At 43.5% G+C, this 27,905-nt stretch overlaps 1 protein-coding gene across 1 annotated transcript in view; it reads right to left on the bottom strand.

Moving 5' to 3' along the window:
* PLCB3 (phospholipase C beta 3) overlaps nucleotides 1-27,905 on the bottom strand; it is a 550,119-nt gene that overhangs the window by 218,665 nt on the left and 303,549 nt on the right. Inside the window, exon 4 of the mRNA XM_069207906.1 lies at nucleotides 11,697-11,837. Within this exon, the coding sequence (XP_069064007.1) occupies nucleotides 11,697-11,837 (141 nt within the window). The remainder of the gene's footprint in view (nucleotides 1-11,696; nucleotides 11,838-27,905) is intronic.

Genomic DNA, 27,905 nt, shown 5'->3' with positions numbered 1-27,905 from the left:
AGTGTGAAACCAGAGAGCTGTGTCATCAACATCCATGGAACATGACGGCGCCAGAGCACCTGTGGCCCGTGGTGTGAATGAGACACTGCAAAGTCAACGCCTCACGTCTTGACCTGTTGGATTAATTGACTGCCACTGACGCCACATCACCTCTCCTGCAACTGTAAGGCACCAATGCCTCACCTCCCCTGCCTAGCAGTAAGAAACCAATACCTCACCTCCCCAGTAGCAATAAGAAACAGATGCTGCACCAGCTCCAGCGATGCCTCACCTCCCCAACTCCGTGCAAAGTCTTTGTTTCCTCATTGTTTTCCAAGGTACTGTACATGGGGTCCGTGCGACACTCTGACTGGCCTTCACTTCCTCGTGAGTGGCGTTGGACTGTTGGGAACGACATAGCTCCAGTTGGAGCAATTATGTTTCTAAGCGTTTCTTAATCTTTGAAAATTTGTATCTTTACTTGTGTATTGGATTTTTGTTGTTTTGGTTGTTTTACTCAGATAAATAATGGCTGTTTTTCTAAGCTGGTGTGGCGTACTTTTGTGGTGTCTTCTCTGTGTTACTGTGTGTGTGTGCGTGTACAACTACTTTACAAATTACCTCTGAGATAAGTCTTAGTTCTCTCTCGTGCCAAGCTACCAAGGGGGTGAGCAGGTGTTATCTTAGTTCTGTGGCCCCCTTACCCTGACTAGAGTGAGGGTCTCTACATGGACAGGATGCAAACCACTGCCAAGTAGAGACCCCATTTCTAACAGGTACCCTTGTTTCTCTTGTAACAAGGTCTACTAAACAATCATGTGGTTGATATGTGCTCTTCACTTGAAGAGTGAGGCATCCATGGTAATTAGCACTTGTGGTTGAGGTTCCAGAAAAGGCACAGGAAAAATGCAGTTGTTCCACCACACCAGAGTGCACTGCGTTCAGGACTTTCCCAACACTAGATCTTTCCACTGCACCTCTGCCCATCACCATTGTCTCACTGAACACTCTTGCACTTGACATGTGCACTTCTGCATACAGCATTGTTGCTATGTATCAAGTCATCATTCCCAGAAGGATCATTACTGTCCTGACCATAACAGAACATGGTATGTGAAAAAGAGGTAGCAGTCTTTGAAATACTGCCATCCTCTCTTTATTTCGATAGGCTTTTCCCATTGCTGAATTTAACACAGCCTCCTAGAAAGGTTTGGATCTGCCCTAGTATGAAATGCAGCATACTGGCATGGACTGTGAACCTTAGTTTATGCAACAGAGACACTCTTGTCTGAGTGTGCTTGGCATTGTTCTCAGCTGCTATTCTTTATCACACTATTGTCCAGTTAAGGAAACATGTAAATGCTGTTTGTGTGCAAATGAGTAGCTACCGTCATAAAACATTTGGTAGATATCCTTGAGACTGTTGCGACAATAAAGGGGAGAACTTTTAATTGGTAGAGTTATCCACTTATCACAAAGCACAAATACCAGTGACGCACTAGATGGATGGGGATATAACTGTATGCATCATTCAGGCCGAGGGTTGCCATGTGATTCCCTTGGCCGGAGCAGCAGAATGGCCTCCTGCAGGGTGGTCATTTTGAAGTGCTCTGACAAAATGTCCTGTTTTAGAAGCCTGAGATTTAAGACGGGCCACAGAACTCCATCTGTGGCACTGCTGGTGTGGAAGCAAAGGCTCGATTGCACCCTTGCTGAGAAGAGCCATTTCTTTCTCCAGGAATTGTGTCGTACAGTCTTGATGCACTGAATGACAATGAGGTGGTATGTTTGATGGTATTGTGTGGAACTCAAAGTAGACCCCTGTCGTACTTCAGCAACCTATTTGTCAGCTGTTATTTCCAATTTTTTGATGGAATAACCACAGTCTTCCCCGGACAGGTTTGTGTGATCAGAGGGTATAAAAGGCAAGCCATTGCTTAGAGACAGAGTGACCCTGGCAGAGCCACCTCTGCCTTTAACATGGTAGCCACCTCTTCCAGTGACCTTGGACACGCGCTCCTCCTGAAAGGGTTGCTGTGGATGCTATTCCAGTTTTGTAAATAGGGTTGCTGACCCGTTGCTAACAAAAAGCGTTGGCTTCAGCAGTGTTCCTGGCTTTGGCTTTTCTTTTGGTGCCCATTTTATTTATTTTTTTCGAGCGCATTGTTGATCTGAAGGACAAACAAATGCTCTCTTTCGAAAGGTACATTAGTGAAGTGTTGTTGAACCTTTGAACTGAAACACCCTCAGCCATGCATGGTGTTGGAGAATGAGGCTGGTATTCTTCTCGCTTGAAGCAGTATCAGCCGAGTCCAGAGTACAGGGAAAGTTCACATTGGAAAATGTCTTTCCTTCTGCCACTATATTTTTTCTTGCAATATGGTTCTGGCAGGTGCTACAGCAACTGTTCCATTTCCTCACATTGATCAATCCAACTGAATTAGTTATCCTCCACTGAGTGAGTGTTCCACAGCCATCCTATTGCCAACTGCATTGATATTTTTGCACTCCTAATCTCGAGGAGGGACATCCCCAGTTGTCTGGATAACAAAGGTTCGGGTGGAATGCACCCCCTGAAGTAGACAGCGTTATCTGGGGCTGGTTTGTACTGTTTTTCCACCCCATGTGTAACAATCCATTCAGCGCGGGCTATTTTATGTTCTCTGCACTGCATTTGATCATGCTCTTAAGGGGGGTGAAAGCCAGATGCACTTATGTTTTGGACAGTGTCACAACTAAAAAGTCATCGTCCCCTTCCATCAGATGCAGCTAGACTTTATGAATCCCACTGACTGATGTGCCCTGTGACGTCAGTCAGAGAAGTGGCTTTGATGGGGCTAAACCTGTTGTCCTGTAGTTTGACACCGTAATCTTTCCAGAAATCATCCCTGTCTCCTAGTGACAACGCTCTACTTATGGGTTTTGTATAATAGCAGGACTCACCTGATCAGTCTCTTGAGGCAAAGGCAAAGGTGGTGTGCATGGCGAGGGCAGAGGCTTTCTTCTAATATCTGCTCCTCATAGGTGAGTTGTATTTCCTGAGCAGGTGTTGGCTGTGGTGTAGGTATGTCCTCCTGAGGATTGGGCACGAAATGATGCATGGATAATGTAGGGTGGATAGATTGTACGCTGCTTAACATCAGGCATCTCTGACAGCTCCATGGGGAAGAGAGACACTGATCTCCGAGCTTGGTGTCAAAGCCTTGTACAGAGCTGACACAGGGGACATTTTTGGAGTCTAGTTCCACGTTGACTTTGGTTTAAAGGGCAGCTTGTCAGTGGCTCAAGCTGGTGCACAGGTTTGGTGCCCTTTGCCGAAAGCTTGCCCAACGCAGAGGGGAAGTGTCGAGGTCAAGAGATGTCGGAATGTGGAACTGAACCCAAACGTTGGGGTCTTTTTTTGTCTAGTCTTGGGGCTAGATGTGTAACTCCCTCAAACCTGTGCTCTGCCTGCTGCTAGGACTGTTTTTGTGGCTGATCCTCGGTGAGTCGGACTTCAGATGGAGTCAATCGATAGTGGGCCAAGAAATAATATTTGTACTGGGCCCTTTGAATGACAGTCTCTTCCTCAACATCGCAGATCTCCGAACAGGAAGCCTCTAGTGCCTCTCCCTTTTTGTCCTGTTATGTAGCCTGATCACCCCCTTTCCTCTTCGGTCTCTTCGGTGTTGAAGATGGCTGGCACATTGGTGGTGTCTACGCCACCCCCTTCGCCCATCCCATCAATCATTTGAGGTTTAACTTGAGTTCTGTAGGAAATCACACCTGGGCAGTTCAGTATCTAACACTGCGGTTGCAGAAGTTGCTGATGCATCTTTGAACAATGACCAGGAGCCTCAATGTCTAAGCCGAAAGAAATAAAATTCATTGGCGTACCTCAAGCATTAGCTGAACCAACAAACCAGATGGAGAGAGATAAAAAAAACAATGTGAGGTGAAGTATATTTCCTAGTACATTGTGGGCTACGGAAGAGATCACAGGACATCTTATGACCAAACGTTCTTCCAGGAAAAACAGCTTGCAAATGTCTGAACTCAATACTAGATGGCAGGAGTGTGCATAGCATGTGTATCTGCACTCACACATGCTGCAAACCAATACTTAGGATGAATGAAGGTCTTCTTGAATGGGACAATATGCTAGAGCAAAAGATGCAACTACTATTTAGTAAACCGAATTCTAGTAGTGCCGCCTACAACACATGCACAGAAGATCTTGGTACATATCCCTTTACTGATGGACATGGAACTAGGTTCACACAAATGCAAAGGCTCATTTAAGAGAAATTGACAACAACCTTCACCATTTCAAAGCTCACCACACACTACAGCAGGGTAAACAAAAAGCTATGCGTGCACTAACGGGAAAAAGAGGCTGAACATCTATAGATAACACGCTGTGAAATTCCAACAATAATAACCCAAGATGAATTATTACCGAGAGCAAGAACTGATGCTTTAATCTTGCAGGATACCTACTGAGCAAAAAAACCAAGGAACACAAACAATTACCTAAATAAATTGAAAGCAGTCACAAACAAATGAGGCACATTCTGCTGGTGAACATTGTGAGATGGCAGAAAAAGCTGACTAACTAACAGAATCCAGTAGCATAATGCACTAAACAACCCATAAACAAACTGCCTGGCCAGATTAATTTTACACAAATACAAAGAACAAAGTACTGATCCCCTTCCTCTTTTAAATTTAAAATACGAATTACGTCTCACGAATGTACATAGAAAGACTATTAAAAACAAGATTTGTTAATACTTGGTAATGCATCATTCCTTAACTACAATGTTTACCCTACTTTCTGTCTCCTGGCGCCAGCATTACTCCATATTTTCTGAGGCTACTTTGAGATGCGTAGTCTTGGGAGATCTTTCATCTTTTAAACTGTTAATTCTCGGGACATTTTTGACTCTTTCTTTGATACCTTTGTCATGATATAGCGCTACGTGTCCCGTTTTAGAAATAAGCAGCACGCTTTTTTTCCCACTCATTCTCCTGGGTAAGGAGTTGGGTACTTGCTTTTTCAGTTTGTCCCTCCTAGTGTAATAAATTATCTTTGCTTCATCATTTCGGAACAGTCAACATATTACTTGTATGCTTTGCACTATGAATGGCACGGAGCATACTTAGCACATGATTTACAGACACTATACGAAATTATGCCTTAATCACTCATACTATTAATAAGTTTTCAATATTATAGTTTAGCCTTTAAAAAGTATCATTTGGAGAGATGAAATGCACGCTGGCTGAAAGCTGTAATATATTGGGAATGGCTTCTGAAACCACTAGTTCTTTAAATCAACTCGGAATTAAACCTGTATAAAGCCATCCTATATCCTGGAGGTGACAATGTCCAACACTGCTACAAAGATTTGGAAATCTGTTTTGGACAACTACAGTTGATAAATTCACTTTTACTGTAACAACACAGATTTAATAACAAGTTGACGCAAGCCTTGACTAAAGTTGTGAACATCCAGCTGAGTCACATATGTTTTAAGTGTGCTACTACTGCTCATTTAAATGCAGCAGGTGTGTTCACACATATAACTACAAAGCACTTGGGGTAAGTGAGCGTGCTAGTAGGAAGCGCCTGTTTTTTTCCAAACACGTGTGTTGATTCCTGTCTCAAGCTGTAAAGGTACAAGACTGAACTTTGGTTAATTTTATGTCAAGAACGGAGGTTCATATTATGCTTCTCTAACTTACTTTAATTTTAATAGCAGCAGTCAAGAAGACTACAACTCCCAAAAGGCTTTGAACAGAGAAGTCAATGGGAGAGAAAAACGTAATGAAAACTGCACCAATCAGATCAATGGATGCTATGTATCCACTAAGCTTGACTGCGACCAGTCCTCTTTCTTGCTGCTCGCAGTCAAGATAAGTCACGCACATTTCTTTCCTACGTATTTATTCTTATAATGCATCTCTTTATGTTTATTTTCTAATGCTGTTGTATGGCTTTGCGCTGTGTTTAAAAGTTCCCGGTATTTATAGCTGATTTATTGAAGTTGCTCGGACTTCACGACCCGTTTTGTTTCAGCGTGTTCGCGCGCGTCTGCGGCAGCTTTGCTGCCTCAAGCGTTCTAACGGTCGCGCCCGACTGGAGACGCGTCCGCTTCGTTGTTTGGCTTCCCCGCGGCTCTATCTTGGCTTCAGCCTGCCTCAGACTGCCTTCTTAAATTTACTGGGTGTGCCAGTTCATCACGCTTCTTCCTAGACCTCGTTTACGAGGTGAAGAGCTTTCCGGTCTCCTTTCCTCTGTGTTTTGGAGCTCGGCCACGCCTCCTAGGGCGTGTTTATAGACTTCCTCAGCCTTCGTGCAGAATTAACTCTTTCCTCTCAGGTTTTTTTCCTCTCCTGGCCTATTTCATTCTAACTTTTTTGGCCCTTTGTTATTTTTTCTATTATGGAAGGTCAAGACCCTTTTTCTAAACTTTCAAATAATAAAGAAATTGGAGCCTTTATTAATGAGGCTGTGACGAAGGCTGTGTCAGCCACTATGAATAAAATATCAAAGAACATTGAGAGTTCTGTACAGAATATGGTTTTCAAATCCTTTATGGCCCAATCTGCGGGGGATAGCTGAAAGAGAAAAAACAAGGATTTGTCTCTACAAAAAGATGGCGCTTTGCTGACTGGTGAAGTCTCTTCACCCATGACTGAGGATGAGATGCCTCCCGGGCCTCCTTCTCAGGAGGGTAACTCTAATAATGTTTCTGACAAACGCAAGTCCAAAACAAAAAATATTTTTTCAGTGCCAAAACAGGTTATAGTAACACATATTTCTGATACCGACGATGAGGTCGGTGATATGGATGATTTGGACGATGATTCTGATGTATGGGGCTCGCTCTCACAGGCTTCCCCTCCTAAAAAGCCTAAATTAGAAGTTTCTAACCCTTTTTCTGCAAAAATTGTTTTCGATTCAGAAGGTAACCCCATGTTTGATCCTTCCTACCTCCACCATCCTAACTCCACGGAGTGGACTCCTGCGTGCCATGTGGGTCAATATATAGCTTCCAGGTTAAGGCTTCCCCTGGATAAGCAAACGAGAGCTAAATTAAGGTCAGAATGCCCCAGACCTTTCCTCTCTTCCAGCATTATTACAACCCCTGTGATTGATGAATCACTTTTGACTATTTGCTCTAAATTTGGCAAAGACCCCCACAAAGGGGTAGACAAGGCCTGGTCAAATTGCCAGGGTAAGCTCCTTGATTTAGTGGGTCCTCTGGCTCGTAGTTTGGATCTGGCAGAAGCAGCCAAAACGGACATCGACCCTTCCGAACTTTCCCTCTGGACTCAAAGAGCATTTTGTTTGTTAGGTAACGCCAACGCTGCCATCACCCATGAGAGAAGGAAGGGGTTGTTACTCAAACTGGATCCTAAGTTATCTAATCTGGCTTCCATGGATCCTGGAGTGAAAGCCGAGGGTCGTCTCTTCGGGGACTCATTTATTAAAGATGTAGGAAAGTTTGTAGCAACTTTTTCTTCTATCGACAAGGCGCAGCCGAACATTAAAAAAGTGTTTAACCAACGGGTTTTCGCCAGGACCGGTACAGGCAGGAGCCGCTCTACCGGCCGTTTCACTCATCCTCAAGGATTCAGAGGCTCCTCATACACATACTCAAACTACGGATATCAATCCTACAAACCCCAATTTTACCCTCAGAGTGGCAGAGGTTACAGGGGCCGTGGACACCGCGGTTTCAGATCCAACAAAACTCAAGGTAAGCCTTACCTCTGGCCTTCCTCCAGTAGGGGGCAGGCTCAGTTATTTCATTCAAAAATGGCGCTTTTTAACTACTGATCCATGGGTTCGGACAACCGTTCAGGGATACCAAATAGAGTTTTATTCACAACCTCACCAAGTTTATCTTCCTCCACCACTAAGTTTCTCAAAAGAAATGTCTCTTCTCATCTCAAAAGAAGTAAATTCTCTCCTTTCCAAAAACACCATCCAAATTTCGCCTCCAGATCCCTCCGGGTTCCTCAGTTCGTTATTTTTGGTTCAGAAGAAGAACAAGAAGTTCAGGCCAGTCATAAATTTAAAGTATTTCAACCAGTTTGTCATCTACCGACATTTCAAAATGGAGACAATTCTTCATTTACGGATATTCTCCTCCCTGTGGACTTCATGGTACGTTTAGATCTTCAGGATGCATACCTTTCGGTTCCCATTCACTGGGATCACTGCAAGTACCTTCAGTTTCATTGCCTCGGTCAAACTTACCAGTTTTCTTCCCTTCCGTTCGGTCTGTCGTCAGCACCCTGGTGCTTCACAAAGCTGATGAAACCAATAGCGGCGCATCTAAGATCTTTGGGCATCAGACTGCTGATTTATCTCGACGATATCCTTATCTTACATCAGAATCGCGAGACCCTTCTTTCCCATTTACAATTAACTTGTTCTCTCCTTTCCCAACTGGGGTTCCTAGTCAACGAAGAAAAATCAAGCATGGTCCCTTCTCAAAGGATTCAGTTTTTGGGATTCGAAATAGATTCATCTTCTTCCACCCTTCATCTTCCCCTACAAAAAGTGAATTCCATCAAATCAGAAATCTTAAGAACGCTCCGAAAAACCCAAATCTCTCTAAGATCTCTAGCCAGGATTGTGGGCCTCTTGTCCTCTTCGATTCAGGCCATATTTCCCGGCCCTTTGCACTATTGAGCTCTTCAAAGACTAAAAATCCGTCATCTCAGAAAAGGTCTAGCCTATTCGGATCTGATCTTTCTGGACCAAGAATCCCGCCTAGAACTCCAATGGTGGATAGACCATTTAGATGCCTGGAACGGCAGAACTATCTTTCCATCAGCCCCAGATCTTGTGTTAGAGACCGATGCAAGCCTGACGGGTTGGGGCACCCGCTGTGGACCAATCTCGACTGGCGGTACATGGTCATTAATGGAGTCCAGATTGCACATCAACTATTTAGAGATGCTTGCAGGTTCCTTTGCGATGAAGAGTCTGGCAAAAAGCAGGGTTCAGTGCACCATCCTCCTCCGCATGGACAATGTTTCGGCTGTCCGATACATAAACCATCTAGGAGGAACCAGAAGCCGTTAGCAGACCTGGCAAAAAGCCTTTGGGAATATTGTTTGGACAACAAAATATCTCTCACGGCGGAATATCTTCCGGGCTCCCTCAACCAAACGGCGGACTGGCATTCTCGCTTCCTCAGAGATTACAGCGATTGGAAACTTCACCCCTCAGTCTTTCAGTCTATCCTCCACAAATGGGGCCCCTTCAGTATAGACCTCTTTGCCTCTCGCCTCAACGCCCAACTCCCCTTCTTTTTCAGTTGGCGTCCAGATCCTTCGGCATTGGCCTCCGATGCTTTTCTTCAGGATTGGTCACAGACGATAAATTACGCTTTTCCTCCTTTTATTATGATCACCAGAGTTCAGGCCCAAGTCAGACGTCAGAAGGCAACTCTGGTCTTGGTGGTACCATTTTGGCAATCTCAAATTTGGTTTCCTCCTCTCTTGGAATTGGCAATCGATTTTCCCTTCCTTCTCCCCTCTTTTCCCTCCCTTCTGCTGGATCCCTTAGGGAATCCTCATCCCTTGGTTCTCAATAAGACACTCACCCTTTCAGGTTGGAAGGTATCTTCCCCATCTACCATCCCAATTTCGGATGAAGCTACTGACTTCATCAATAAAGCCTGGTCTCCCGGCATCAGAAAAGCATATTCTTCCGCCTGGTCTCTTTGGTCTAGCTGGTGTATGGGAAGGGACCTCGATCCCATTTCAGCAGATATAAATTATGTAATTACCTTTCTGGCTGTGCAAGCTAGTGCAGGTAAGTCTTACAGGACAATTAATTTGTATAGGTCTGCTATTTCCATTCATCACACTCATGTCAACGGAAAACCGGTGGGTGAACACCCTCTACTTTGCCGGCTGTTAAAGGGAGTAAAATGTTCAATTCCTCCACTACCTAAATATTCAAAGTTATGGGATGTCAATGTGGTTTTGAATTTGTTTCTGTCTTGGCAGGATAATTCTGACTTGTCTTTAAAAATGCTTTCAGCAAAACTTACTATGTTGCTTTGCTTAGTTTCTATTAAGCACTTATCGGATGTTAGAGCACTTGATGTTACTTCTCGACAGCTTGCCCCTACAGGGGTACTATTTTCCATTACTAAACGCACCAAAACGAACTTACGTACAGTCTTTTACCCATATTTTCCTGATCAACCTAAGCTATGTGTAGGACAATGTCTCAAATGTTACGAAGAACGTACAGCTAATTTCAGAAAGTCCTCTGTTTCCCAACTGTTAATTTCTTTCCAAAAACCACACAATCCCGTGTCTGCTGCGACTCTAGCCAGATGGGTTCGTTGGGTGATGTCCCTTGCGGGTATTGATACCTCCATATTTGGAGCTCACTCAGTTAGAGCGGCCATGACTTCCAAGGCCTTTTGGGTTGGATCCAGGTTAGAGGACATTCTGAGATCTGCTGATTGGTCCAATGATAATGTTTTCAGGACATTTTATTGTAAACCAGTTCATACTGCTACGTCAATAGTGATTAATATGCTTTAAAATAGCATAATATGAGCCTCCGTTCTCGACATAAAATGTAGATTTTCCTAGTAGATTATGACGGAAAGTCTTAATTTTATTAAAGACACGGAGGCGAGTATTATCCCGCCTCAACAAGGAGATATTTCTGATTTTCTCTTGTTTTTTCCCTTCCCTGCAGCAACCTCCACTCCAGCTCAAACTTCTACCTGATCAGAAGGTGGTTTTGTTGGACATGAGCATATCGGCTGGACAGTCGGATCCTTTCCGAGGCAGTACCTCTCCTCCCTACCGGATATCTTCTTCACTGCGTTTGTGTCTGGAACTGATCCAGGACTTTTGTTCTTTGACTCTAGCAATTGCTATAATCTTGGCAATTTTCCCGTTGTTTTCTCGTAATTACTAGCCTTCTCGCATCAAGGAAAACGGCTGGTCGCAGTCAAGCTTAGTGGATACATAGCTTCCATTGTTCTGATTGGTGCAGTTTTCATTACGTTTTTCTCTCCCATTGGCTTCTCTGTACAAAGCCTTTTGGGAGTTGTAGTCTTCTTGACTGCTGCTATTAAAATTAAAGCAAGTTAGAGAAGCATAATACTCGCCTCCGTGTCTTTAATAAAATTAAGACTTTCAGTCATAATCTACTAGGAAAATCTACATTTCCCCCATTACTCAAGTATGGGTGTCTTTTGTTAGACTTGTTCGTTCAGCAATGCCAATAAAGCATTACTGTATTACATATACTGTGGAATTCCACCTTCAGGACACCTCTGATGTAATGAGATTTGGACATGGAAAGTATAAACCGAAAAACGCTTTGACGCCTCGTCAGGGGTAGTAAGCACTATATAAGTACTATTAAAATACAATAAACCTGATTTTAAGGTCTATGGTTTGATATCTCTTACTCATACAGACACGCGCACACGCAGGTGCTAGGGGCATGGAAGATACCATTCCTCATAAATTGCGGGGAGGGCTGGAGGGCCGTTTTCATAGAAGTACAGTAATGCGAAAACAGCACGTTCTGAGCTCGCTAAAGCGCACAGCGGCTGGGCATATTAAGCGGGAACTTGAAAGAGAAAGTTAAAACCGCGGACTGAAGGCCGAAATCTAATGGTTTTTAAGCAGGGATACCACAGGAACAGTCACTTGGGTCTCCAGGGAGTGCTCACCTTAGCAGTGTCCTCCTGCACCGCCATGAAGTTCAGGAAGCTGATATTCACCATGTCCGGGCCATACACCACCGTCACCAACTTGTCCTCAGGCCTGGTCTCGGGACTCGAGAATCCCAGCACATCCCGGATCTTGGGGTCCTGAAAAGACAGACAGTGACTGGTCACGAAAGGCGAACAATGGTAGCAAATGCTGTGTCAACACATATCAGGCTCGCGGGTGAGGCGGCGAGGAGCAGGGACGCCTGAGCTTCATGCACACAGGCGATGAGGAAGTTCCCTGTCCGATCATCGCACTAAACCGAAGCAAAACGGAATCACCAATACTATGTAAATCTTAAAGATGAGTCCCGATTCCCTAAAGAGTTCTGATGAATTTAAAAAATATCTAATAGATAAACCAATACACCGAGGACATGTAATTTTACGAAACCTCGGTTTGCGCAGTAGTAGTATTAAAACATGTTTATTTGAACCATTCAGTGTTTCTAACTGTTCAGTACACACACTTTTAAAAACAACTAGTTTTACAAATTCATTTCACATCCCTCTCTCCTATTTAAAACGAATAAAACCTTCATATGGCACAAGTTACATGAGAGAATTTGAAGTCATGTCGCATTCATCCTAGAAACAATTGCGTATTTCTTAAAAAATAGTTTTAAAATTGCTAAATTTAAAAGATAAAAAAGTACAAACAATCCATTAATACGTGTACTTGAGAATTACTAGCACCTAAGCCACAGTTACGGCTCCTGGCTACATCTCGAGTATTTAACTTTCTCCCGGCCAGTGCAAAAGCCGAATTCTGTCCTAAGCGAAATTTTAGGATTGCTAGCACCATTGCCGGGCTCGGTATATTGGAAACGCAGGTGCCATTTTTCCAGGAGTCTATAAGGGGGAGGGTAGAGTTCTTAGCACTCAGACAATCCATATGTCTCCTCCTTGACTCAAAGGCACATCTTTCCTGTAATTCCCTTCTGGATATTAATAAAGGGGCATCACATTTAGAAACCCGGTATATTAAAATATTAAGCGAGAGTTTGCAAACATTCCCTCACTTGTCCTGCCCACATTCTTTTGCCATTACAGATTTCTTTTGTACATATCGTAGACACCTTTATTTTATAGGATATGTGGTTCTGACAAAAACGTAAAACTTAATGAGGATACAATGATGTACCAGGACGTCAGTTTACTTTCAATTCTTAATCTTGAAGCGTACTGTAGGAGGAAAGTCTAAAACATTTAAGACTTTTACCCTCAAGATTACCCCAATCAAACCTTGATTCTATACTTAGCACCAATGACCCATTAAAGCAGCAATAGAGGAACCACTGCTTTGTAAGCTGAAAGAATAGGTTCGGCTGAGGGACGTATTTACGCAGATTTACTGGGTAAAACGTTAACAGATTGTCTGTAAATGACTCTCAATAATAACTTTTTATCAGAACTAAATTTAAGAGGCAGGAGTCTGACTTGAAAATAACCTGTAACCCTGGTTTCGCAGCTTCAGAGCTGCATCTAGTTTTGCTTGCTTTGTATAATGCTGCCACCCAGTGACGACAAGCGTAAGTGCGCCTAAGAAGATCGACTGAATAGGATGGTACATAAACAATTACCAATATATTCTTAAAGGCTGCTCCAGATCCTTTAAACTCGCCCGTGTATTGCATTTGGTTTCTTTCATCTACTGGGGTTTCTGGTTCTTTTTAACTAACTTGTATTAGGTTTTCCACGGTAGCACCCTGGAGAAAATCATGTTTTTGTTTCCAATCCAATTCTTTATTCGGTTATGTAATATTAACCATAAATCACATACATAAATAACATATAAAATACAAAACATTAAAAAAAGAATATTTAAAATGTTAAAAGCTTCCAATTTCATTTACAGTCAAAATTTTAAAAAATCAAATATTTAATAATTGAAAGGAATTTACACTGTTCTGCCTACTTATAGCTCCTTTTAAGAAGGACCCCACGCCCCAACACACCAACATATCCGGGACCATACACAACCACAAATATGCTGGGCGGTACTGCACAAAACCCTTTTTTCCCCAGTAGGGGGAGTAAAAATCTTTGTATAAACGGTGCATAAAACTCACAAAACCTGGTAAAATGTATTACAGAATGTAAGGACACCCCATCACATAGGCAAGTTTGTATGGATTTCAAATCGTACTGGCCAAGCGGGAAGCACAAATTACTTCTAATTACTCCTAATCGGAAGCGAGCAATGAGTGACCTTTCCCACACATTTAGTACCATCAAAAGATACAGCTCTGGATCCACTTGCCCCATAGCATTAAGAAATCCATACCCATAGGTTTCCTTAATACCTCTGCCTTCCTTTTTTCTCCCAGAATTTTAAAAAGGTTCTCCTTTGCTCATCGTTTATCAGTACGTATTAAACACTGTGGGGCAGAAAAAATTTCTGGGTGACCAAGGGATGTGGCGACCTCTTTTAAATATGCCAACCAGGGGATATCCAGAGCTTGAACACATGCCAAGCAGTCAGGCAGCATTTCCCTATTTAGGGAGGCTCAATCATTTGACCAGATGGAAATCTATAGCATAAGGGGTGCAATCTTAATCCCATCCTCCAGGAACTCCAAATTCAATTCCTCGTGTAGGCAAAACCCGGAAATATTTTGCCCCACGCCCAATAACCTTCTGCAGAAGCAATTTTCCTCTATCTGGGGAACCGTGTTACCCGAATAGCCCCAGAGTGGTGCCCTATATATAAGAACCGGGAGGCATTTGCGTCTATACACTTCAAGCAGAGGCTGAATACGTTTATTTCCTACTCTTACGGCAAACTCAAAAGAAGCTCCTACAGTGGCATTAAAACGCACACATCGCCGTGAACTGCAGGGATTCCGTGTTCCTTTTTCATCAAAAGTTAGCCCTAGTTAAGGAAATTCCTGCACATGGCTGATGATTTGGTCGTTAATCTTCAAATCACCCGCTTTGGTCAGTGGCTTGCCACAGACCATAAAATGGGACTTACTGCTGTGAACCTCTAAGTCTAAATCAGCCATACAATTACCATACGCCTTAACCATCTCACAGAGACCATTTATAGTAAGGGCCATAAGCACCGCATCATCAACATACATCACAGCTGGCAAACTATTACCATTTATTATAAGAACATCTTTACATCGTTCCACCATATAATTATGCAAACCATTTGTATATAAAAGAAACAGGGTGGGGGCCAAAACACACCCCTGTTTCACACCTCTTAAAATTAAAACGTTCCATGCATTCCCTTTGAGTCCCATATCTCACGGTTGCGTTTGTCCCAGAGAGTAAGTATCAGAGCAATTCCACAATTTGGGGGCCCCAAACCCATCGAGGTTAAACGTTACCATGACTTGCTGCTGTTTACTTTGTCAAAAGCACAGCTAAGATCAATAAACGCAAGATACAGGGTACCCTTCTTCGTCTGGGTGTATTTACCAATCAACATGAGCAAACTCAAACATTGCTCCTGAGTCCCCAGCCCTTCCCTAAAACCATACTGCACCTTACTCAACACATCATGCTCTCTCATCCATTCCTCAATACGCCATAAAACAATTTGTCCCAATATTGTCACTGAGGAGTTTAAGAGTGAGATCGGGCGGTAGGATTTGGGATCACTCCAGTTTCCCTTTTTGAACACGGGGACGATACACGTAGATTCCCAGGAGGCAGGGACTTCTGCACTCATTGCTGCATTTAAGACATTTAGCATTACAGGTGCCCACAACGGAGTATCACTTTTATATAGGTCCACTGGGATCGCATCTGGGCCCAGCGCTTTGTGGCCTGAGTTGTCCTGTAGAGCTGCCAACACCTCATCAAGTGTGAATCTAATGGCCAAATTTGAGGTATGACCTGCCAGCTCATCCCTTTCCTCCCCTTGAGGTCTTCCCAGGAAAACCCTGCAAAAATGACTCACCCACATGTCAAGAGGAATATTGCAGCTCAGCCCTTCTGATGTTTCTGTCTCAAAGATACCCCTGTTAACTATCTTCCATAACAGGCTTGAGTTTTAGTGTGTGACGTAAGCTCCAAACCCTCTCTAGCCTGCTCCTTGAGCTGCTGTTTTCTTTCCTTCAGAGCAGATTTATACTGAGACTGTACACTACTCACATAGGCCTTATCCCTGGGCTGTGCCTTCAATGCCCTCTTCCGGGTTTCCCTCGCCACATAACAGGGTTTGCTATACCATCCTCTCTGATGCTTAGGAATGGTCTCTTCATTTTTGGTCATGAATTCCTTGATGGCGTCATTTACTGTATTCGCAGCATCAATCACTTCCCCAGGTGAGGGGGATTCAGCCAAAAGAATCCCTATTATCAGATTTCAATTTTGGCTCACCACCCTCTTCACTACCTGTGGGATGCTCACCTGTCTCCAAACTATTCTCCTGCCCTGACCCTTTATTCTCAAACCTACTGGCCCACCAATCACTGATGTGCACATGTTGCATGGAAAGTTTAGGGAGACCGTGAGGGGGTTGTGATCACTAAAGTGCTGCCTTTTCACCTCTCCATGCTGGATCAGATTTCTAACTGAAAGGGACATACAGATATAATCAATTATCGACCCAGCCCCTCTCCCCACAAAAGTTGGTACCTGATTTTCACATGCAGATTCTAGGTCAAAAGTATTCTGCAAACCCAGGCTCTGTAACCCATTAATAAGGGACTTTCCCCTCGCATCCTATATATCCTCAGGTGCAGGGACACCATAATCCCACTCAAACTAACTTTGCATTAAAGTCTCCAGATACAATTGCATGGAATTCCATACCACAGGCCTCCAACCTTCCCTTCAGTATCTGCAACACTGAGAAAAGGACACTGATTTGGCAACCAGAATCCCATACGGCATTGTAGAAATGGACTTTATATTTATTTGGGCAAACCACCCAAATGATGAGGAGCTCCTGATACCTACAATTAATCTGATACGGTCTAGCAATCTTAGAGATGCGAACCAGGGTGACTAAACCCTCTTTGGGGTGAAAACCAGGCACCTGTTCAGCCGGAACGGCAAACCTTTGGAATCCATCCCATACCGCGGCACCTTCTGACCAGGTTTTCTGAAGTAAAATAAAATCATAGCCTGAAATAAACTTTACTCATTGCCCATCTTGCAGCTTAGCATCATAACCTACCACATTCCAAGAGATTAGCTGAGCCAGGGTAGACACCTCACCCAACCGTCCCAAACCAGGGGTTGTAATAGGCAACCTCCATGAAACTAACTTCTCTTTTACCTCCTGTGTTAACGGATGCACCCCCTCATACCGTCAATCATTCTCCTCCAGGTCTGAGACTACAATAAATCTATTTTCCACTCCAAGTGATTGCCAACCCACCTGCAGTTTGGGAAGGCCCCTGCCTCAGAAACCATCTAAGGGAGGGATGTGCCAATAAAAGAAGCCTAAAGGGGCCAAACCAACCTTTTCACTCGCCTGGGGATCAGTGTATCATGACGAGAGCCAACCTTGGGCTAGATCTGGTTATCTACAGTTCACTATAATACAAGTCCTCTTGTCCTTCCTTTTCCAGGGGGCCTACCCACCCAATCCGTCTAACAAATAAAATATCCGTAATGTCCTTGCAGTTAAAATCACAGTTTTTTCTCAGCCAATGTCCTGGCTTGTTCGCTTACAACCGGAGTGGATTCGCTTACACCCGGCGCTAATGATGGAACATTTGTAAGTATTACCACATAGGGGGCACAGTCAAGTGGAAGCTCCAAACGGGCGAGTGGGAGACCATTACAACAGTGCAAATTTTGACCCCTCTTCCGCTTTTAAACCGTCACTGCATTCTCTCCAGTCCGGCTCCCGGATCTCCCTCTAATACCATTTCTACTAGATTCCCCAGCAGTTCGACACAAATTCACCAGGGCAGTCTTTATATGCTTTTCAAGGTTGCCTGTATTTGGATGGTGTGGGGACTGCTAGGTAACACTTTCCTGAATTGCTGGGTTTTCATCCAGCAGGGTTTCCATTTCCAGGATAGGGCTATAGCATTCAAAATCCAAAGTCCCAGACTTTATTTGGTGCTGTACTGGAACCCCCCTGGAATACAACAGAGAATCTGCTGCTTCCAAGGCCTGCAATTTCTCATTTACCGGCAACAGGTATGCCTCAACCATCTCCTTGAATTTTACCAAGAGATTCTCAAAGCCGGACACTTGACACTGACTGGCGTGAGTACCTTCCTGGGTACCAGAGCAGTTCAGATTTTCAGAAAGTGCCACTGTGGGTTTTCTCCCAGGTTTTTTCTCAGGTTTCCTCCTCTTGAGTGGAGAGTTACTAAAGCCAGGAGGGGAGTCAGACAAAAAAAACTTGCACTTTCTTGGGGGATCCTCCACAACATTATTTCCAGCTGATGCCAGAGGTGAATTAACCAATTCTACCCAGTGTACCACAGCCCGACCATCTTCATTATCAGAAAGCTCATAAGCCTCATCATTAGCTGATGCTCGCTGCCAGTCACTCATTTCCCATGAAAGGCGTCTCTCTGACAAATCTATCTCCTTGATACTACCCCAACTGCTCAGGCTAGAAAGGAGTCTAAAGTTGAATTTGGTGCCCCCCTACTGATTCTTCACCCTTCTGCAGAGTCGTCTTCCTGCCCATCCTGCCAATTTATCCAGTAACCATTTTCCACCCAATGTACTTCTCAAGCGCTAGACAGTTACAGCTTTGGGAGGGTGAGTCAGAAAACCCCCTCCAGCAATGATTTGATAGGGATATTTGAAGTTAGCGCTCACCCTGCTTTTTCCAGATGTCAGTTGGGTGGCCCAGCCTCTTTCGGCCGATGACGAGCTCGGACGGGCCCAGCCTTAGTCCGGGCTTTGCCCGGGCACGTCCCTCACTGCGGAATGCTCCCTGCCGCTTTATAGCGCTCGTTGATGTCGAGTGTGAGCAGCTGTGGCAAGGAAATGGCTGCCTCATGAGGCCAGAGTGCATTCTGGGAGGTGAAGTCCCCCCTTGAGAGTCTAGCATGTCCTGCGCTGCGGTGTGCTCCCAGGTGCTTTACAGCAATCGTTGCTGGCGAGGGAGAGCATCTGTAGCAAGGAAATGGTCGCCTCCTGGGGCCAGAGTGCAGTCTGGGCGGTGTAGTCCCCCCTTGAGAGTCTAGTGTGCCCCCATGTTTTTGTTTCCTACTCAGACCTGAAGCACATTTGTAGTACATTAAAGGAGCTGAACCTTGACATCATATTCGAGAATCCCACAGTGATTAATGGGGGAAACTATAAGTAAGGTAGAGGATGCCTATTGGTAATATAAGAATCAAATGATATTTGATCCAAGTACGAAGAGGATCCTGGTATCTAAAGCATAAATCTATTATTGGTTTTGAACCCTATTTGGATGTCATTTACCCAGAGATATGGCATTCTTTATACATAAAATTCCACGAAGGATCCTCCCTTTGATGGCTTACGTAGCTAAATGGAGCAAGCCCAAGGGAATTGGCGCAGTATGTGATTGTGCTTGTGGTGAAATTGAGACCATTGCCCACTTCATGCTATTTTGTCCAAATGTAGCAAGTGCTCACATGAAATGGCTTTCTCCTTTATTTTACAGTTTCAATATTTATAGCGAAATGGACACTTTTGCTCTCTGTTACAGCACTGATAACTCGGAGATTTACCATGCAGTTTCCAAGTTTATTTGGAGTGCTTGGATTTTGATTTAGAAATGGGAATGTAACTGATTTTAATTGTGTAATGTTATAAGTATCGTGTACTGTTTTAAATATTTATTGATATGTTGTACTATTTTCTAATCATTTTGTACGTATGTATTTTTAGGTATTTCTTATTGCAAATGCAGAGAACCATAAAATAATTTGAATTTGTAATAACAATGTGACTCAGGGAGTATCACACCAGTACCGAACATATTTTACCATCAGCATTTCATCTTTTGGTAGATTGCACTTCAGCACTTTAGTGTAGGGCCATAGGGAGAGGCTCTCCCATGTCTGGTGTATTCTCGAAAGTTTATTTGGTTAGTGGCGATTTCCACTGCTGTATGTGAGTGGCAAAGGTATCCAGTTGACATACACAGGAGAAGACGAAAAACATATATCTATGATTTTGTCCTTAATGTTGTTACAATAATGTAGGAGAAAACACATGCTTTTAATACAGCTATACTGGTCTGAAATCCCAGTGCTTTACGTAGAGTGCTTCAATTTGTCCAGTACCAGCCTGTTACTGAATGGTTACTTGACACACAGTTCGCCCTGTGGGGCTTTCCGGGTCAGGAGCTTTCCCCAGACTTCAAAATAACCTTGTGTTCTGCTAACATTCTCAGTATCTTCCCATGAATGTTTAGTAGTATTGAGTTGTAAGGGATGCCTTATGCGGCATGTCCGGTTAGTCCTGGACAGTCATGAAGTACTTAGAAGGCGTCTTAGATAACAGTGGCTGGACGGCAACTTAACAAGCAAAAACAGTGTCATCAAGGGCAGCAGCTTTCTTGAAACGTGGCTGTTAATATGAAGATCTTACAAGCATATCCCATAAAAGCCTTGAACAGGCTTATGCAGGAAGCTTGCCAGTACCTCAGCAAGAGTGGGGGCCAAGGTGACATTTTTTCTGAGGAAATCCATTGGGCGTTTCAAGAGAATAAAACCATCCTCAATTTTATTTTTGGAAGCCTATACTCACCACACAACTGAAAATATTCACGTGGGACAGAGCTGTGAATGAGGGCGACAGCGGTCTGTGCATACAATGTTTATGTAAACCTCACTGACTACTCCGTGCCTTTGACCTCCATGGTTAGAGACAGTAACTGCCGTTAAACGGTAAGGGCATGATATCCTGCCACGAAAATACACAGATGCCTTAGAAAAGTTTATGAATGCAAAATTCACGGCCAATAAAACCAGTTGTCAGTTTCTCAACATGCCTCTCAATAAAGCAAAACAACAAAATAATACCCCAGTAAAAAGAATTGGAAGAGCAATAAGCCGGACAGAAACTCAGATCTCAACTAAAATGGATGGGGTGAGGACCAGAGGTAGCCTGATTTGTGGATGAATTCACTGCTCTCCTCAGGGGGATCTAGATTTTTACTGACAAAGGCATGGTAACTAGCCTGCCTCACATTCGCAGGAGCAAGCAGCTGGATCCAGTTACTGCTGGCTGGCATTCAGGCAACTCTTAAGGCTTGAGGCTTGGGAGACAAAGTAAGGAAGGCAAAAGGCTCGTTTGTATGTCAGCTGTCTGGGAGATAATCTCTACGTTACTCGGAAATTACTTAACTATAAACTTGAAGTATGCCAAACTCTCAATGTGCATATTTACAAGACACAGTAACCTACGGATTTGTTATGTGCAAGGGGACTTCTACCAAGTCACCATTTTCCAGTACAAGAGTTTGGCTTTATGGATGAGCTAAAAGAAACCACGTGTTTACTTGTCTAGCTGTTCTGCAATCAAAATCTGCTCGACACAGGCAAACCCTTTGAAATAAAAGCATGCAATAGGCAACACAGACCACGCTCCCCTATTCAGCAGAAGACCCTCTGCCATCTTTAAAGTGTACCCCAGCTCCAGGCAGATAAATTAACATTCAAATGCTAGACCGTCATGGGATGTATGGGGATGGAGAAGGATTTAAGCTTCTTTTTTTAAAAAATAACCAGAAATCTATTTTGTTGGCTGGAAGAAAACAGTTGAAAAGAAGGGTCAGAGGGCTTGTCAACACAGACTGAGGCTGTGGCATCTTCCTCCTTATGTAGCTCAAAAAAAGGTATTAATAAGAAGATGCTTTCTAAGTATGTCTAAAACACGCTCTGCCAATACACTGACAATTGTAGGTTTAAACAGAACATCTCTTTTTTAAAAAGAAAACAACCACATGGAATTATATCAATAATTCAATGTATCTGCAAGCTATAAAAAACCAGAACCAAAACATGTGCATTCATTTAGGCATTAACACTACAACACTGAATTTAGAAGTGCTGTTCATCTCTGGCACACTGAAGCACTGCCATACATCATGCAGTCTTGGACGTTCACCATCTAGAAAATCAATGCACTAAAAACACATGTGCTTGAAATCGAGAAAAGCTGTGTTGTTTCATTGCTCTGTGATTTATTTAGTGTGATCCTCAAAGATCTTTTGCAGGGGGAAGAGCATGTCATCAGCACTGAATGGGACGATTGTTACTTTCCATATTCACGCACTAGATAAATCTGTATGCAAAGAACTGGTTTCTGGCAAATAAAAACACTCATTTAGCACCAGGCCACAGTATTTGGAGTCAATGTGTCCAGGAGCAGCTCTTGATTAGTGGTGTGTGGCTGCTGCCCCCACTGTTTGTTACCTTTTGTTGTCTGTAAATATATAAACGGTGAATGGAAATAAAAACCTACCATTGACTAATCCCACGCTCTAAGAAATGGTCGACAGCCAGACCTACGTGCAAAACAAGTATGACGCACCACTGCAGCATTTGGGGGGCTTAGCCAGGAGCAGCCCTCCTGTTGCCTTGGAACACAGGTGCCCCTCCTTCCCTGTCTCCTCATCCTCCTGGAGGATCCACAGAAAACAACCTCAGGCACTTCATTCTCCAGCCTCGTGGGAGGCTGCCTGGGTGTCACTCAAGGACAGACACCCCAGCCTTTCCATCTCGTCGGTCAGTCAGGTGGGATCAGCAAGTTTCAATGTCTCCGCCCACTGTGATGAGGTGGGAAAGGGGGGGCTATGGACTCTTCTGCTCCTCTCTACCAGCCTCCAGCTCCGTGGGGTGGCTCTAAGGTGCATGTGATTTCAGAGCCTCAGCTGTGAGCAGCACGGTGGGTCACGCTACACGTGTTAGAGCCTTGAGGCCTTGGTAGTGCCTTTTCTCTGTGGCAGTGCACGAGGCTCATCTCCTGAATCCTACTAGTACGGACTACTGATCCGCTCCATCCACTTCAATGGCATCCAGCCTTTCTTGGCTGTCTCTGCCCTTTCAGGGCTGTGAAGGGCTTCCACATCACAAAACCTTCGCAATGTTTCCGATTAAAAATGAAAAACTACAACAAGAATGCGGCCTCTTACGCCCTTGTCCTGTTCTGATAGAAAGGCATAAAAATCACGTGTCGGAGGGGTTGTGTGCTAGGTGATCCGTCAGCTCAATCAACATTTCATTTAGAAAACACGGCACATTTGTGTTGATCACCCCAAGAAAGTACGCACTAACTGACACGTCGGGTCGCCGGATAAGCGGTTTACATCACTCTGACTCGGGCAACATTAGTGACACCCTTATATAATCTTACTTACAACATCGATGGATTTAGCAAACGTTGCTGATCGGTGGCATGCGATACTACTCAAGGATCTGTCAACTACTTACTAGGCAGTGTTAGTTTTGGCTTTAGAAAGGCCCTGTGCTAAAGGCGTGCGGCTGATTCCCTTTTTAGGCATAGAAAACGCAGTGCATGTTCTATGGTAATTGCATTTTTGCTCAGTTCCACCAGCGACAATTATTCAACACGTTTCCACAAATATTAATTTCTACTTCACGTTCTTATGAACAGTGTGACTTTTAACATAATACCAGCTTTGCATGATGAGTACTCTGCCAAATCTTTAAAATACCTCTCATACGAGAATTCATTTAGTTGGCATGAATAGGCAAAAGGTTTTATGAAAAGAATGAATTTGTACCCAGTGGGCAAATTTATTTTATGTCAAATATTTTTAAGGTTAGTATCCGGTAATCACTCCAGTGATTTCCAGGCTGCTTTAGAAAACTTTCCAGTGACATTAATGTCCATATATTATGGTGCTCAATACTGAATCGGGCTCAAACGAAGTACCTCTCAAAGTAAGCTAAACTATAACCGATTTGCTGTCCCCATAGCCCTTCACCCTTTTTTTGCTCTCTGCCTGCAGAGTCTGTCATTGTTTCCCGCGGGACGCACAGCCACTCCCTCCCTCGGGGCCCACCCTATGTAGGTTCTGTCAGATCCCCCTACTTGTCGGTAAGGCAGTGCATGCAGAATGTGTCACAGCTCCAGACAGGAATGTGCACTCACTGTGTGATCTGCCACAGCTCCCCGGGAGAATGTGTACTCTCCACGTAGATCCCTCTCACCACTCTACCAGAATGCTCCGTCCCTGCAGGCTTTCTCAGCAGGGTCATCCAGTGTGCACTCCCTGCAGGGTCTGTCCTGCGGAGTGTGTTCCCATCCAAATAATTCTCTACTTTCTGCTGAAGGACTTCCCACATGATCTATGAGTGCAAACCACCTCCTGACAACGTCTGGTCTAGCTCAGTGGACTAATGCACTCACTCCAGTAAACAAGGTCACACATTCGAATCACGAAGGGTTCCATCTGCCTTTCATCACTCCGAGGCCGACAAAACGAGTATCACCGAGTTGGGCCGCAATAACACATGTTAATTATCACTGCCTGGAGTGTGCATTCCCTTCAGGATCTGTCCCTGTTCCCTGCTAGTACGTGCATTTCCTGCGCTATACATCACTACTCCTTGTTTACTGCACGGTATATTTCACTAACGTTTCAGCCCTTTGGCTGCAAAGCCATCTTTCACAGAGCTCTGTGTCAGCAGAGAGCACACTAAGATTATAGGGTTTGGGCAGCAGATGGCTCTTGTAAAGGGCTATGTGCACGCACACAATCATTGCAGGCTTCAAGTCCCAGAGCTATACCAAGAAGGCTGTGTGCATGCACAGAGCACATTAATGCCATGTGCATGTGGGGCAGCCAAGCTGTCTCCAAGATGACAGTCTGCAAGGCAAGTGAATTCTAACAGTTCAGAACTTGACTAGAAAATACAACTCGCACACACAAAATGGGCACCAACATCCTGGGCACTGAAGAGCAAACACCTTCCCACAGAGGGCTATTCGCAGGTATAGTTACAGTGTGAAAGCAGATCTCCCCCAGAAGCCTGCTTGATACACCTACCTAGGGGATGTTGCCTCAAATTAAGACTTCTGGGAGTAAAAAGCAAAGGGCAGGGAAAATTATAGGGGTGATAATGGGGGTAGACCAACGACAGGGGAATGAAAGAACATATATTATTGAAGTCAACGAGCGCTTGGTTAAAGCTGGTACCAAGTAAGGCTCTTCCTGTGCCCACTGTTTTGGTGAAGGAAGAGATTTCCTTGCAACAGTAACATACATTCAAATTAACCCGTTTTAGGTGGGAGACTCCAGATTTTTAAGCAAAAAAGTGGCTTTATTTTGTCTGTCTCCCGCCTGAAATTGCCTCTGTTTCAATAGAAGTCAATGGGAAATAAATGCTCCTGATATTTTTTAAATCTTTCACTCACCTTCTAAAATGCTGGCATGTATGCAGTGAGCTGCTGTAAGTCTGCAAGATTACCGGTTATGCACACCAATGCACTTTAAAAAGAAGTCTAATGACAGGGATTGTTCAGAACTGACTCTGCCATAGCCACACTGGAAGGACTGCCCACTGGGCATGTAGCTCCGGAGAAAACCCTGCCCTGACCACCCCACCCTGGCAGCAGAGCTCAGTGGACTGAATAATAGATGTAGACATGTGACTGGTGGTTAAAGTACTGGCATGAATCAATCTGCCATTCATCCTTCGAGTCAATAAAAGGAGTACCACTGATCCATTTACTAAACACTGCAGTTACACAAAAGGCCAAGGGTCCATGTTTTGCTGTGTGTTTTATGAGTTCTTAATGTATTACATTGGACTTCAAAGTCATTTAGTAAAACAAGTCCTTAATGGATTGATTGGTAACATGCGATCCTTGTGTGTGTAGTTTAATTTAGAGCAATTTTATTTATTTATTGCCACATGTTAATTTTCTAGTTCCTCGCAAGTAATTTAATAGCAGGGACCGCTACATGAAAGGGTATATTCAATAGACAACACAGCATAGTCTATATTTGTGGAGTTATTAAAGGAGGTGACCTAGAAAGGCGCCATATTTAGATTTATCTCGTTCCCACCTGTGGTAGGAAAATGTCTAGTTCAATTTCTTCAGATTCTTCAGTTTCCATTCTGGTACTTGTCGTCCTGCAATTGTAGAGACAGCTACGAATACCAGAATAAAAAATACAAATTGAGGCTCCAGAGAGGCTTATCTGCAACAGAGAATGCTGAGAACTGTGGATGTTTGATCTTACATTCTCTAAAGTGACAAGAAGTGAATAATCTGATCATGCTTGGCACAGGATACCTTGTGACCTCTTGGCATCTACTCGAAGAATGAACGTTACAGTGATATCCCTTCCCTGTTGAGGACTCCTTTAGAAATAGCTACTAAAACAAAGGCCTTTTGGGCAATGTCTTAGACACCCTGTGCTGGAAATTACAGTTTTACCCCGTTTTTAGAAAAATATTTTGAGGAAACCAGCCAACACTGTTTAGTCATGCTTGCTTGCATGGTGAAATGTGGGGTAGGAAATTACGGCCCACTACTTTTCTTAGTTCACCAGCCACCACTAAACAGCATCCTATGCTAGATCTGTATTTAAGTTTTTCCATGTGCAGTTTTTCCGCTCTTTCAGAATGGTATGAAGTTACTGTGTTCAGTGTAAAAGGGGCATCAAGTCACTGTAACTAGATGTGGGCTCATTAAAACAAATGCCCAAGTCGAAAAAAACACATTCAAAAAGCATCACTTGGAAAGGCAATTACGGAAAACTAATTTAAACTTGAAATCACAGACGATGCGTGACAATTCTGGACAGGTGGCCACCCTACCTGAAGAGATGAGAACAGCACCAACCCATACACTGAGCTTATACCCAAACATTCCGATAAAAAGGAATGAACACTGAAATAAGATTAACATCAAAGAAGTAATATTATCATCAACAAAAGAAACGTAAATTTGAAAAATAATCAAAACTAATACAACACTAGCAAAATAAGAAATATCTTTACACGTCTCTTTTTAAATTAAGTACATAATATTTAGTCAAAGGACTGCACGTCTATTGGAAATACTGGACAAACTGCACTAAACCGAGAGATCCCAGATACCTGCCTAGAGCATTAAAATATCACCAATTATAGGGCGTAGGTTCCAGGCCATCATGATGTTAAAATTGTAAGAATAAGAAAAACTCCAGAAAAATTTAAAACTGCTATCTTCCTGTGGATCCACAGTTGTTTTTAAACAATTACACCACACACAAAATAATCAATGAAGAAAGCTGTTCCTAGTCCATCTGGCCTACGAGTTGTGTGGCTGCCTGTGGGAGCAGGAAAAGCAGGACAGGAAAGGGAGAGGTCTTCCGTAACGAGGAGGAGCTTGTTCATTCCAACCCCCTAGATCAGCAAAACGGACTACGTAGTTTATCTGTAGGAGATGGATCCAGAACTCTTCAAATTTCCAACTATTCAAAGCGGAACGCAGCAAACACCCAGCATGAAGTTATTTCCATAAATAAAGGCAGGTGATTTCATGCAATTAAAGATAAGCAGATTGTTTTTTTTTCTATCAGTTTAGTTATGTAGAATGTTTGTGGGCTAAGACGTTTTCATTTTTTTCTTCGTACTGATGCAAGAACACATGCATACCACACCAGTGTCACGAGCATGTTTACCAATGAGACCATTGCAGCAGTGGCTGGGGGGGACAGCCTGGAACATCAGGAGTTAAAAGCAGTGATTGAGGTTTTGGCAATCAACCAACCTCTGTCCTATCATTCTGTTTTTTTGGGCGGCATGTTACATTTGTCAAGTATTTTCAGATGCGTTCATCTCTCTGGTTCAGAGCTTTATGCTCCGAGTTTCAGTGTTATTCAAGGGAGCTCTGCTCTATGAAGGCAGACTTGGCAAGTATGCACTTGAAGATTGGGTAGAACGGTTCTGGACGCAGTGGAAACGTGGTAGAGTGGTATGACCCTCACTGATGATCTCTTGCTCATATGGATGCAGCCTCGGATTGCCAAGGCAGGCAATCGGCCAGAGGCCAATTGGCCTGTGCCTAAGGCCAGTTGGTGTGCCGTTTTTTTCGTGGACGTTTCAATCTCAGATATATATATATTTATATATATATATATATATATATATTTATATATATTACCTAATGGTGGCCCCTACTAGGTAGTTTTATAGTTAGGGCCTAGTTTCTATAGAATTTTTTTGTTTTGTTTTGCTAATAACTTTGGTGCCGTTTGATGAATCTTCACAAAATTTTCCAAGAAAGTAC

This window comes from Pleurodeles waltl, chromosome 9, assembly GCF_031143425.1.
Source record: "Pleurodeles waltl isolate 20211129_DDA chromosome 9, aPleWal1.hap1.20221129, whole genome shotgun sequence".
Lineage (NCBI taxonomy): Eukaryota > Metazoa > Chordata > Amphibia > Caudata > Salamandridae > Pleurodeles > Pleurodeles waltl.
The sequence above is the reverse complement of the archived record's forward strand: the minus strand, read 5'-3'. Positions and strand labels throughout refer to the sequence as shown.